This window comes from Aplysia californica, unplaced genomic scaffold (assembly GCF_000002075.1).
Source record: "Aplysia californica isolate F4 #8 unplaced genomic scaffold, AplCal3.0 scaffold00076, whole genome shotgun sequence".
In the NCBI taxonomy this organism is placed as follows: domain Eukaryota; kingdom Metazoa; phylum Mollusca; class Gastropoda; order Aplysiida; family Aplysiidae; genus Aplysia; species Aplysia californica.
The window spans coordinates 1,732,679-1,745,869 of NW_004797346.1; the positions used below are offsets into that span (position 1 = coordinate 1,732,679).

At 38.6% G+C, this 13,191-nt stretch overlaps 1 protein-coding gene across 1 annotated transcript in view; it reads left to right on the forward strand.

Annotated features, from left to right (window-relative positions):
* LOC101863008 (retinochrome) overlaps positions 1–11,736 on the forward strand; it is a gene marked incomplete in the record, with an annotated part of 32,178 nt that extends 20,442 nt beyond the window's left edge. The window contains 4 exon segments of the mRNA XM_035968697.1: positions 1,993–2,120; positions 3,535–3,628; positions 4,218–4,473; positions 6,337–11,736. Coding sequence (XP_035824590.1) covers positions 1,993–2,120; positions 3,535–3,628; positions 4,218–4,473; positions 6,337–6,570 — 712 coding nt within the window.
* Positions 11,737–13,191: the final 1,455 nt, after the last annotated feature.

Consider the following 13,191-nt stretch of genomic DNA (forward strand, 5'->3'; position numbering starts at 1 on the left):
CACACACACACACACACACACACACACACACACATACATACACAAACACCAAGATACATTCTAACAGACATGCACAGCCAGACACTCACGTACGCACACACATACAATCACACAAAGATATACAGATACTCACAGACGCACACACAGACACACACACAGACACAGACACAGACACACACGCATAGACACACACACATAGACACACACACATAGACACACACACATAGACACACACACACAGAAGCATACACAGACATACACACCCAGACTCAGAGACACACTGAATCACTCACACAGACACACAAAAACTCACGCATACAAACACTCATACACACATACAAATACCGGTTCATACACATACAGATGGACACACACACACACACACACATGAACACAAACACACATACACACATACACTTACACACACACACACACACACACACACACACATACACACACACACACTCAAACACACAAACACAACACATACACACACATACACATACACACATACGCATGCACACACTCATGCACACACACACTCACACACATACACACAAACACACACTCACGCACTCTCTCACTTTCTCTAACACACACACACACACACATACACACTCACACATACACACACACAGACACACACGGCCACTCACTCACACACAGACGCACATACACAGATACAGACACATACACATAAAGACGCACACACTGAGACATACACAGACACAACTACACAGACTCACACAAACAAAGCTCCCTGCACTTTCACCTCTTCAACCCTAACCAAAATTGTCGCCAACGCGTTCAAAATGGTGCCATTGCTTTGAAGTCATGCAAACCCATTGGACGCAACTAAATCGAAAGCTTTCCAGTTATGTCAATTGACCTTAGCCCAATGCTTGCCAACCTGGGCGGTTTCGTACACCACTCGCTGAATTTTGGTAATATTGGTGGGCGTTGGGCGGTTGGGGTCTGTGGGAAAGTGACTGGTGTTATATTATACCCCACAGGAAATACATGTAGGTGGGCAGAACAAATGTTTAGCATCGTATAATATCAAAAATGGGCGATGCGCCGATTTCTATTTTAAAATGTTGACACTCACTACCTTAACCCTATTCAGCACTGAATAGGATAACCTATATATAGACAAGCATAATAAATATCAATTGATCTCACAGCGATTACGTGTTATGAAAGAAGGCTCAAGATATAGCAGTGTCACTACTGTCATAATTTCCCGCTTGTATCATTTTGAATTGTTGATCAGTCTTTTAATCAAAAACATAATATTAGTTTTGTCATACGAAACCCCTAGAGAAACAGGGAAACAAAACAGAACCTCACTGAAACCACCCTCCACCCCCTTGCTCCTGCCCTTTACCCTATATGCATGGCTATCATATATTGATCTGTGTCGATCTTAATATTGAGCTTGATTTCATACCAAGCAACACCAGTACACGTTTATATTAACGATGTGGATTTGTTGTTCAGTATAAAATAAATTGGAATGAAGAGCATAGGCCTACTTTGTGCTCATTTTCATTGAGATTGCTTTGCCAGTCTATCACGTTAAAGCCTTTCGATCCTCATCAAAAACAAAAAGATCAGCAAAAGTAAAACAGCGTTCCTCCACTCGAAATGATAAAGAGGGGCCGTCTTCAGAGCTTGACACTGTTTTACCTAATCATTTCTCTACGAATCCATATGATCTCACTTCTTAGTAGTGGAAATGTTGAAACAATGGAAACAACAAGTGGTGCCATGACACGACAAACACTAAAACGGCGACACCTGAAAAGGAGGAAGAAAAGGGGGAGGAGGGAGGGGGCATTTAAGTAGCCCACTTTCTTTTTTAAGACTAGTAAAAGGATCATACTTTGTCATCAGTTATTATCTAGAAATGATCTCAAATGCATTAATTAACAAAATACTCTCCAACACCGGCTGATACAAGTGACGTTTGTATAAATCCATCGTCCTCAGGTGGCTGTATGGGAGCACAATGTGCCAAATCTACGCATTTGAAGGCATGTTTATTGGCATTGCTGCCATCGGAGCTGTCATCGCACTGTGCATTGAGCGATACATTGCTTGTCAACGATCAGGTGCCAGTGAGTATAACATCCATAAGCCTCCTAACTCATTTTTGTTCAAATATTCATATAAACCCAATCACGTGATTGTATAATGGTAGCTGTTGTAGGAAGGGCCCTGTTTTTAGTCCCCAAAACGGCGATAGAAGAGGTAAAAAGGACACTAACGTTTTGTATCGGACTATATCTACACTTTTCCATTCATGTGTATGCCATTCTTTGCCATGTCATATCATACACCAATATACCGTTCCTTAATTTGTGATATCATACCTTACCATAATATCAGTTTTTTTTAAATAGCGTTACATACACCCACCTTTCTAATTACATATATCTTATCCATTAAAATTTGCCAACCTTCCCCTACCTACTTCAATATCTCCTAACTACCCACCCATCTATCTACCAATCTACCTACCTACCAGTTCATCTACCAGCATACGTGCGTCTGTTATGTAGCGTTAAGGCGCAACGCTGTCACATGCAGAAGTGTTGAGTTCGATTCTCGTGTGGGGAGAAATTGTATCGAGTGTCTCAGGTTCTCTACTGGGAAAATATGTCCCTCTCAGCCCGGGTTTGCCCAAACAGATGGTGTCAAAGCAGCCTGTCTCCTAACTGATCTAAGTAGTGTCGATGGGGGCTTAAACCACTTTATTATATAAAGATTTTGTAACCTGCTAGCATGGCTTGCTATTTATACCTGTCCCGTCATCCATTCATTGTTCTAGTCTTTCTTATGTAGCTGTACCTTACAAATCGATGAATTGCAAAGTCAGATACACCTTTGCACCTTCCTTGATTCCGAGTGCATTGACCATGTCAAGATCCGAATGGAGGGAATTAGCACTTGAGCAAGCTGCTTTCTCTATGTATACTGTCACGGCAAAGCTGTGTTTTCAGTTTCAAAATCGTTTGTCATGACGCAAGAGCTATACACCCCATGCTGAAAAAAAAATCGAGGAAAATGAACCCGGTGTGAAACACTTCAGAAATATGGAATCTCGGCCCATGCCAAAGTGTCACCTCTGCGGACACCTGGTAAAAGCGTAACAAAATGTAGTATCGGCTCTATCCAGTGGCCAGCTTGCACGGGAAGCAAGAAAATCCACACAGATCAGACTGCAAAATTCCCTCGGGATAGTCAGCAGTTAAAATAAATCTTGTTGTGTAGGCATGGCCATTATCCTCAACTCTAATTGAAACAAAGGAAATTAACACTTATCTCAACCATCAAGGTATATGCACTTAGTAGGAAGATACTCGTATTCCGCATAATGTGTGAATGACGTAAATGATTTTAAAAATCAGAAGGACTGTGGCCTCTAGCATGTTCAGCTAAATGATTTGACTACTTGAGATCCCGGCATTGACGTATTTCCCCAAGCTAGAGTTGACGGGTATTTTTGAATGTTGTTATTTTCTACCACAGATGACACTCAAGGCTGGTTCTATGGCTGGTCCATTACACTTGTTCTTGGAAATGCGCTGTTCTGGGCGATCATGCCTTTGCTGGGCTGGAGCAGGTATAAAGATATTTTGTATCGCGATCATGCCTTTGCTGGGCTGGAGCAGGTATAAAGATATTTTGTAGATAAACGAGCTGAGCTGGAGAAGAGCGACTTCTGACGTCAATACCAAAGGGAAAGGGGGGGGGGGTCAACTTCAGGTTGGTTTGACTGAGTTCTGGTTATTGAAAATCGAGACGAAATGTAACTTATATTATGTTATAGTTGTATTCGATACTGTAAGCTATGGCACCCTGTTAAACTGTAGCAAAGAACGGTATAATTCCGCTAGTCGCTGTTCCCTCGGAAACGATGAAATAAGAAGTCGCTCTTCCCCGGGGCAGCCAAAGCAAGCGCTGACTTTTCGAGTTTTTATGAATGGAATAAAAATTGTTCTTCATTTGCGTAATCAAGCTAAAAATTGTAACACAAATAAGAAGTATTCTTGATTCTGATGCGTTAGTGGCTATTAATATCAATTAGATGGGAGGGGTTATTTCAGACCGTTCATTTTATTTTTGACGTTTTAGTTAGAATTTTGTCAACAGACCAAAAAGAGCAATAAGTGAACCACAGAAGCACACGTTGTCTGGCTTTTTTATTTTAGGTACTCGGTGGAACATACGGGGACATCTTGCTCCATTGACTGGAAAAACCCTGACGAGAGTTTCGTGTCTTACATCATGACTCTGGAGGTCTTCTCCTTCGGCATTCCTATGATGAGTGCGTTCTTTTGTCTCATATCGGCCTCGCCGCGTCCTCAGCCACAAGGGGGAGCAACTGCTGCAGCTGGTAGTGGCCAGGAGCAACAAGGAGAAGACACGGCGTGCAAGGGATGCTTTTCAGAGGATCAGCTCCGTTTGGTAGGATTTTAAAACTCGTTTGTTTATCAAAGAATCATTTTATCCAACAAATAAATTCATGCATGCTACCGTTGTCTGCTCTCTTCTGGTCAGGCACTTAGCTTTTAATTAAAAAGACGAGGTGAGGCCATCAATGAGAAGGATGATTTATTGATTATCGGGATTTTTTAATATATTTTTTTAAATTTTCGAAGTATCTCACATGCCGAATTATAATTATGCTTATTGTCGATGTTGTATTAGGGTAGGGGGTGGGGGTGGCAGAACATGCCAGTTGCTACGTACATGTATATCAACTATTTGTACAGTAGTTTAATCAAAGCCACCGTACGACCTTCACGCCTCTATGTATACACCTTTGGATACAGGAAATACTTTTAATCTATTGGTTTTATGAAGTGATATCATCATCATCATCCAGTGCCAGATCTGTGACAGACATCGGGGATCATGGTTCTCCATTCATTCCTTTGCTCAGATGCTCTCAAAAAAGCTACGTTTCCCTGACCTTTCCCTGTTACCCATGTATTTAGGTTCCCTAAGTATGTTGTTCTGGGCCTACGCCTGCCTCGTTTCCCTTCAATTTTGCCAGTGAGAGCTAGATGTTCAAGACCCTTATGTCTATTCAGGTGTCCCAAAAACTGCATTTGTCGTTTCCTGATTGTTTTTAACGTTGAGCTTCCCACGTAAGCTTCATCGAGCACTACCTCATTTGATTTATTTTCCTTCCACGATACTCTTAGCAGTCTCCAAAGAAACCACATTTCTGTTGCTTCTATTTTATTTTCACTGTCTTTAGTAATTATCCAGCATTCACAGCCATATAGAAGGGTTGACCTTACATAGCATTCCATAACTTTCATTTTGGTGTTCATTGAGATGTTTCTATTTTTCAGGATTGGGCTCATTTTATTTAAACTAGCCCTAGCCATTTTAATTCTCCGTTTTGTTTCTGTGGATTTGCTGCTCTTTTGGATATTACCAGGCATTCTGTTTTCTTTACTTTCAACACTAATCCTTAACGTTCACTTTCTGTTACAATATCAAGTGATACATTCTCTCCATTTCCCATGAGTCTTGCCACCCTATTCTGTCTGTATTCAGTCACACGTGCAGCTTGCTACCATCCTTTGGGTCGTATGTTTGCTTGGCAGCTAAAGATGAAAGAACAATCCTTTCACGCGTTATAAAGATCTCCTGGCAACCCCTCCACCACTCCCATAAAAACCCACATGCGCGCACATTTTCTTTAGGTTTTATTTTCCATTCAAATACTAAGACTATAACGCTGAACAAACACATCCATAGTGCAAATATATGCAATATAAATTGGAAAAATTAATGTTTTCGGCGCGTCCTTCAGCCTCATGAAAGGTCGTTCTTTTACATCTTTTTTCGACAAAACAATCCTCACTTATCCTCGTAGCTTTGGTGGGAACATCCTTTGCACGGTTTGTATCTTCCTGGACTATATTACCAATATATAACACGTCACCAGCGTTTTTCGGTTCATCACCTGGGACAGGTGTTTACATGTGTGTAGGTTCTGGTAGCTACCCCAAGTAAAGGCAACATGTAGTTTATGTTCGAACACGGTTCTCCACATAATGTGAGTTGAAAAATAAGCCTTAAACGTCCGTGAGAGGATATTGTCTTGAACTGAATAATTGCAAAAGAGTATGTGGGATCTCGGTCACGGTGAGCAGCAACCAATCAAAGTTGTTAAAAACGGACATAAATGATATGAATTGCTTCGACTCCGTTTTCATTGGGGTTTTTTGTCGGTGTCTGTCTTCGTCGCTGATCTTTAAACAAATCCATAATAAAGGTACTTTATCAATGACTTTTGTCTTCCCCCTGCAGCTGTGTTACGTGTTCATCGGTTTCGTCTTGGTAGGCTGGGGACCCTTCGCCTATCTCTGCACTCTGGCCGTCTTTAGTGATGCCCGTGGAATCTCTATGCTTGCAGCCGCCATTCCGCCACTCGCCTGCAAGGCCATGGTCTCTGCTTACCCTCTGGCCTACGCTGTTGTGTCTCCAAGATTCAGACAGAGTTTCCTGGCTCTAATAGGAGGAGGAGAAAAAAAGAAAGAATAATACTTTTCAAACTTAATTACTGTGAGTCTGTCCAGAACGTATTAGCAATTCAGGATTATGACCATGGATTACGTTATCGTAAATTTGAGAGAGCACAACGACTGATTCAGCACAAGGAATGTTCCAAAACAAAAACAAAAAAAAACTAAGTAAAATATAGTATGTCCTGAAATGAGATACTGGTGTATCTGTATTTAAAATGTGCTACCGTTAGAAAGAGTTGGATCAAACGCAAGATCAATAATAATATGCGCGCTAGTTTTAAAAGAGTTTTTATTTTTTTAAAACCTTTTTCTTCTCCGTTTTACTTTTCTTAGTAGTGTGTCCCTTTAGGAGCTTGTAGCTTTCTTGAAGTCTCAATAAAACAATTTTTTTCCTGCTCCATGCGGCCAGAGTAGGTAACACACGTCTCTAGTTATTCAAAGATTATCTTGACTTCATCTTCGCTTTCTGCGTCATCTGCTATGTTTTCCTGGAGATTTTCTTTCCAAAATGTTCATGTATAAACTGTTGTGCCTAGTTATGTAACCTAATTACATGTACATGTACTTCATTTTCTTTGTTCCATGTGTATCAAAGAGCCCTTTATTTTGTGAGACTTACAAAAACCATTTTTGTTTGAATTAGAAGCATTTTATTATCCTTTATCGTGTTCTAAGCTTCTTGGTTGTATTTCCTCCTCTGCTGTCGTGATCGGTGTTCATGATTGACATCTGTAGGTGGTTACTGGAACATATGTGTTATTGAAAGCTTTCTTGTACGTTGCAAAAGATTGTCCAGCTGTTTGTAGTTTTTGTGTCGCTAGTGCAGAATGTCTATATTTTTTGTGACCTGAACGTCAGGTCTGCCGATGGAGTCCTGTTATTTAATTTTTCTACATTCCCGATGATTTCATTTTTAAGTACTCACACATTGTTTGAACTGCTTTTTCCACATAAGTCTTTAAATTTAGGTTTCATAGCATCCCTGGCCTGGATACTAAATACATTTGAAGATAGCATACATTTATGTCCTTTGCGTTGCTTAATACGAGCAATCTGATTATTTTACTTCTGTCTGTTCTTTCAAACTACTTGTTGGTCGTTGCATTAAAAAAAACGACCCGGCGTGTGATGGGAACCTCTTCTCATTTCATTTAAACAGGCAAATAGATACTTATTCTAGTTTTCTTATTATTTTACTATGACGTTTTGAATGTTGAATATTATGGTCTGTGGTGCATTTTTTTTTTTGCCAGAATGCGGCTGTTACAAAGGTAATAATTTCTTGTATCTGGTTTATGTTTTTATTCAAATAGTGTCAGCACAGTTCTGTTGGCATGGCCGCCAAAAGAGGCGAACTGTTCTGCACTTTCTACAAACTGTTAAATCGTCTGTCCTTTCAAAGGGATATTACATGAATCGCTACGAAACTTATTGCCGAATTCCTGATTCTCAAGTGAACTATTGCTATACTCCGTCTCTGATGAGTTATCCATTTCCCATTACTTGATGCACTTAAGAGTTATCGACCAAAGGTTCTTACTTGGAAAAACATGTCTCTATATTATTGGTTTTCCTAATTCTTGTTTATATCTCTACCGCGGGTTTTTTTCACCTGTTCTTGTTTCCTATTCTCTTTGTGTCTTTCTTTTTTTGCTCATATTTTACCATCTTCATTGTTTTTAGTGGTACATTATTCCTGTGCCCTAACTTCCAACAGAGGCACTATAATCTAAACTGGGTATGTAAAAAGAGAAGGATAATAAGGTGGCTCAACATTGATGAATGATGTCTTTTAAACAGGTAAAAAATGAAAGATTCACTTATACTGAGATAAAATTAAAAAAGATAATTATCTTTGGAAAGGAAGGGGTGGAAGTTTAGAACAGCTTGATGAAATAATTTTAGTGACTATGGAGCAAGCAAAATAAAATGTATTAATAAAATGCTGGTGTTGACATAAATGCAGTGGTTTTTACAAAGCGTATCTGATAGCTCTTAGTTTTGAGAAAGCAGACATCAACAGTTTTTCCGTTCCGCATGTGTGCCTTTTCTTTACTATCTTAAGACATAGTTCTATTATCATATTTATCCACGTGTCGATTTGCTGTGTGTTTAAATGCGCACACACGGCCAATAACTGTTGATACTCGTGACTTCCCGATCAGTCGAGAAGTGCGTAAATATACGTTAGCGTCAGTTCTGCATTCAGTTAAAAAGAAAAATTTACGAAAGAAAATTGTATGGAGACACCCTACATAACGAGGAAATTAGCAGCTATAAAATCTTTTAAAATGCAAAGAGACTACAATTATATATTCTGACAAATAGATGAGAATGTAAAAACAAAAAGTAGTACCAAACAGATAATATACGTCTTTTATTCAGCGTTCAACCCTAATAATTTTAAAAGTAAAGTGTGTGAGTTTGATCTTCTTCTTTTACCCCTTTTCAACGGGAATGTTTATTTCGAAATTGTAATTATATTCACCACAAGAGGATAGTATGTTGCTTCCTAGTGTGAATCCCACAATGTTCAGTACACTGTATTATCATTGCACAGGATAGATATTATGAACATTGGCTTCTGTGCTTTAAAAGTTTGGGTCTTTGCTTTGCTTGAAAAGGACTTGCGGGTTTGTTTACAGCTTTTGAGGCACCGTTTTCAATTAAATTTATCTTCTTGATATCCACTTAGCAAAAACGTTGTGTGGCTGTTGAGCAAAAAAAAAAAGTATAATTGGTTCCCTTGGAAACTTTCCCTTATATGGAAATAATTTACGAAATACGGCAGTCACCACGACATTCGTGGAAGGTGTCTTCATGGTAAATAGACAGCGAAAGATCGTATCTGTATGTTAGTATTTTAGCCCCTATAAAAGGCCACCATCACTGTATGCTTCCCAGGAAGTTGAGATTATTTCAGAATTCTCTCAGGTCTGCTGGAGTAATGGTATGGATTGTGAAGCGCAAAGAGCTTACTGTAGAGCGGTTTTGCGTTATACGAATGCTATCCATAATCAGTTTTCATTAAATAAACGATTGAAAGAAAGGTAGCACACCAGCGAGACTTGCCGACTTCAAATTTAGTAAAACCCATATTCCGAATGAAATTCTCCAGGTGTTAAAATTCAAGATAAACAAATTTAATAATTTCCCCGAGAGGATTTTAGCAGAATCTGATCCTCTACAACGTCAAATTATGCCGAGACAAAAGTCATCATGGAGTAGCATCGGTGTCTAAATAAAAAATAGGCCATATTTGAAGGGAAGTATCTCAGTCACCTTAAGATCAGTTTTAACAAAACTTGAAATGCCGTAAAAAAAAATGTTTTTAATTAAAAAGCCCCAAAACAACAACAAAAACCCCGACCCCACCGAGGTAACTTCACATTTGTCAATATCAAGAAAATCAATTCACACTTTTTAGTGAGATCAAGTCTTTAAAAACTGAACCAAAATGTAGTGAAATGAAAAACTTTGCATCGTTAAATAAGAAAAAAAAATCAACAATAATGTATTTTTTATGTGTGCTTTACCATAACATTGACATTGTTAAAGAAAATGAGGGAAGCTGTTGATTATTTGAACTGTGTGCTCCAGGTGCAAACAATTTCTCGCTAGACGACAAGTTTGAATACACCGCTGGAAATGTTGAATATCCATGTGGCTTGTCACTGGGTCGATCCTTCGGCAACATTGAGTTTTAAATGTTTAATTATTAATGGCTTGTTTCCGAAGACTCTGTCAAAAACTCCCCAAAGGAAATTATGTACATGGTTCAAGTAGGGGGAACGCGGACAAGGTTAATTAATTTTATAAACGTTTGGCTATTAAGGCATTCCCCAAACCTTTTCCCAACCATGCAATGGGCACTCTTTACATTTGGGGTGTTGCGCCATCTGCACGGAACCAGATCTTCTCAACAGAATAACCCCTTCTCTTACGCAAACTTCAGTTTAAAAATACTTTTTAACTTGATGAGGTATCTATCTAATATGATTGTCCTGGTTCTAGCGTCCTCGACCTGTATACAGAACGGACCAATAAAGGACCCGTAGCTGACATTTTAAGTAAAGTTTTGCGTTTGCTCAAGTTGGTTGACATTTCTAAAATAATTTTTTTCTCAACCATTTTGATTGATTTTCGTCATGTTGACATTCCTGGAGGCCCCTTGGTTGAATTTGTTTGTTCTAAGTTTTGTTGAAGTTGAAACTAAAGATAATTAAGTTATGGCCCTTTAAATGGGGGTTTTCTTTTAGAAACCCTGTACTACAATGCATTCAATGTATTTTGATGGATCTGGTGTGTAAAAAAGGAGTGGCCGACAAGTAGGTGTAACATAATACACCGACTTTTGTGGAGTAAGGGGTTATACTGGTGCTCTTTGTATTTACATTAATTTTACTACGCGAATTAGCCTAGATTACACAGGAACAAAATATGCTCTCCACAGCAGGCTCCTGCGTTGAAGCTACAGTTAGCTGCTATCACTCCCAGCTAATCGACACGTTTAATATTCTGACTATGAGCTCATGAAAAGCGAATCAAACGTTTTCCACTGATCTGTGTTCTATAATGATTTTTTAAAATATGTTATGTAGGAAAACTTTAGCTAAAGAAAGCAAATATAATTTTGCATTTAGCCGATCTTTTCATTCCAAAGACCATGTAATCTACATTGTAAATGTCAATTGTCGACTAAACAATATACAATAGACTGAAAGTGAAGTTGCCACACATTTGCAGTCAAATGATTGGCCCCCATTGTTTGAATGTTTTCACATCGTGTTTTAGATTACAAATAACGTTGTCGTTGTTTTTCAAAGAGGGTCATCACGATGATTTCTACCCATCAAAATCTGGAAGAAATTAGGGCCCTGCATACGGAATTGTTAATAACATGGCAAATGTATAAGTTTGTTACATCGAAACAGTGTTTCTTGTTTGGGCAATGAAGCTTGCGATTAATGTTCCCCTTCAAGAATTAGTATGTTTTTATGTACATGTACGACGCACTGTTTTCTTTTTTATGATGTTGTTTTAATAATATATTGTGTTGTTGATGTTTTATGTTGTTGTTTTATTATCTGTTGTTGTTTTTTAGACTTCCGTTTGTTTATTTCCTTTTGATTTTATGAGCTGACACATAATATTATATGTAATTAAAGCTGTTTGGTGACTAGCCTTGTCTTTTTTTTCATTTCCTTTAATCATGTGGTTTGAGTGTGTGTGTGTGTGTGTATGTGTGTGTGTGTGTGTGTGTGTGTGTGTGTGTGTGTGTGTGTGTGTGTGTGAGAGAGAGAGAGAGAGAGAGAGAGAGAGAGAGAGAGAGATAGAGAGAGAGAGAGAGAGAGAGAGAATGTGTGTATGTGTGTACATGTGTGTGTGTGTGTGTGTGCTTTTGCGATTTAACAGTTTCTTTGTTTTATATTCAGTGAAGACCGGATACAAACAGTATTATTGTTTAGTGCTTAAATGGTACATTCCAAATAAATTTCTTGAAAACAAAACAAAAAATCCCCGTAGCTTTTTTCAAGTATTATAGTTCAGTGGTGTGAGGGGGCCTAGCTTTTAAATCCTTGTCTTTACAAAGTAATTAAGTTCTCATTTCTTATCGGCCTTGGCTGTAAAATAAAATCGTAATCTGATTTCCTTCATCTGCAAACAAGGTTTTAACGTTTGCTAACGACACAGAGTGAATTAAATTTGTTATTAGGCCTGTTAACAGGGACTTTAGTATTGCTAATAACGCAAGTGGGATGGAAGTGATAACGATTTAAAAGTGTCGGAGAGCTGGCAACAAAGTGCGGATCTCTTCTTTATAACATGATCGAGTTTTATCGCAATGCTACAATCAAAGGGAATTCGAAAAAGAATGATAGGATTAAAATACTATTTAAAGGTCGTCGTGGTTCTTTTGTTGTTTTGATTGTTTTAATGTGTTGTTCCCCGTCACACTAAAATATTGATCTGATGATATATTGATTAAAAAGCTAATCCATATTGGGAGCAAAACGCTTGACAGGACGGTGTATTTTCTCTATTTTCTGTATTCAAAATGTAAACCACAAACACACACACACACACACACACACACACACACACACACACACACACACACACACACACACACACACACGCACACACATACACACTGGACAACTGGGCGAACAACCAGGCTGGAATCCCTTACAAGCTTTCATGAACTGGGGTTGTTTGGGGCGTTTATATTCCTCTTCACCCTCTTGGCTCAATCTTATGGGAGATGGACATTACTATCTGAAGTTCTATCTGCAAAAGAACAGCAGTGTGTAAGTAGACGTATAACTATGCATACAAAAAATATAGTATACCAGATTAAGAAAAGACATTTCTTTAATCATATAATACTAGGACAAAGTGAAATTACGGACTTTAAAACTGCTTCGTACTTTATCTCCTCAACTCAAAAAAAAATAGATCAGAAAAATTTTGGAATGTAAGAAACGACACACGAAAAACAAAGCTGACTTTAATGCAAATTGAGTTCGTACGCAAAAAAACTACATGTCATATTGGTTCTGACGCACATGGAAAGAATCAATGCACATTTGCAAATATCTCTCTCTCTCTCTCTCTCTCTCTCTCTCTCTCTCTC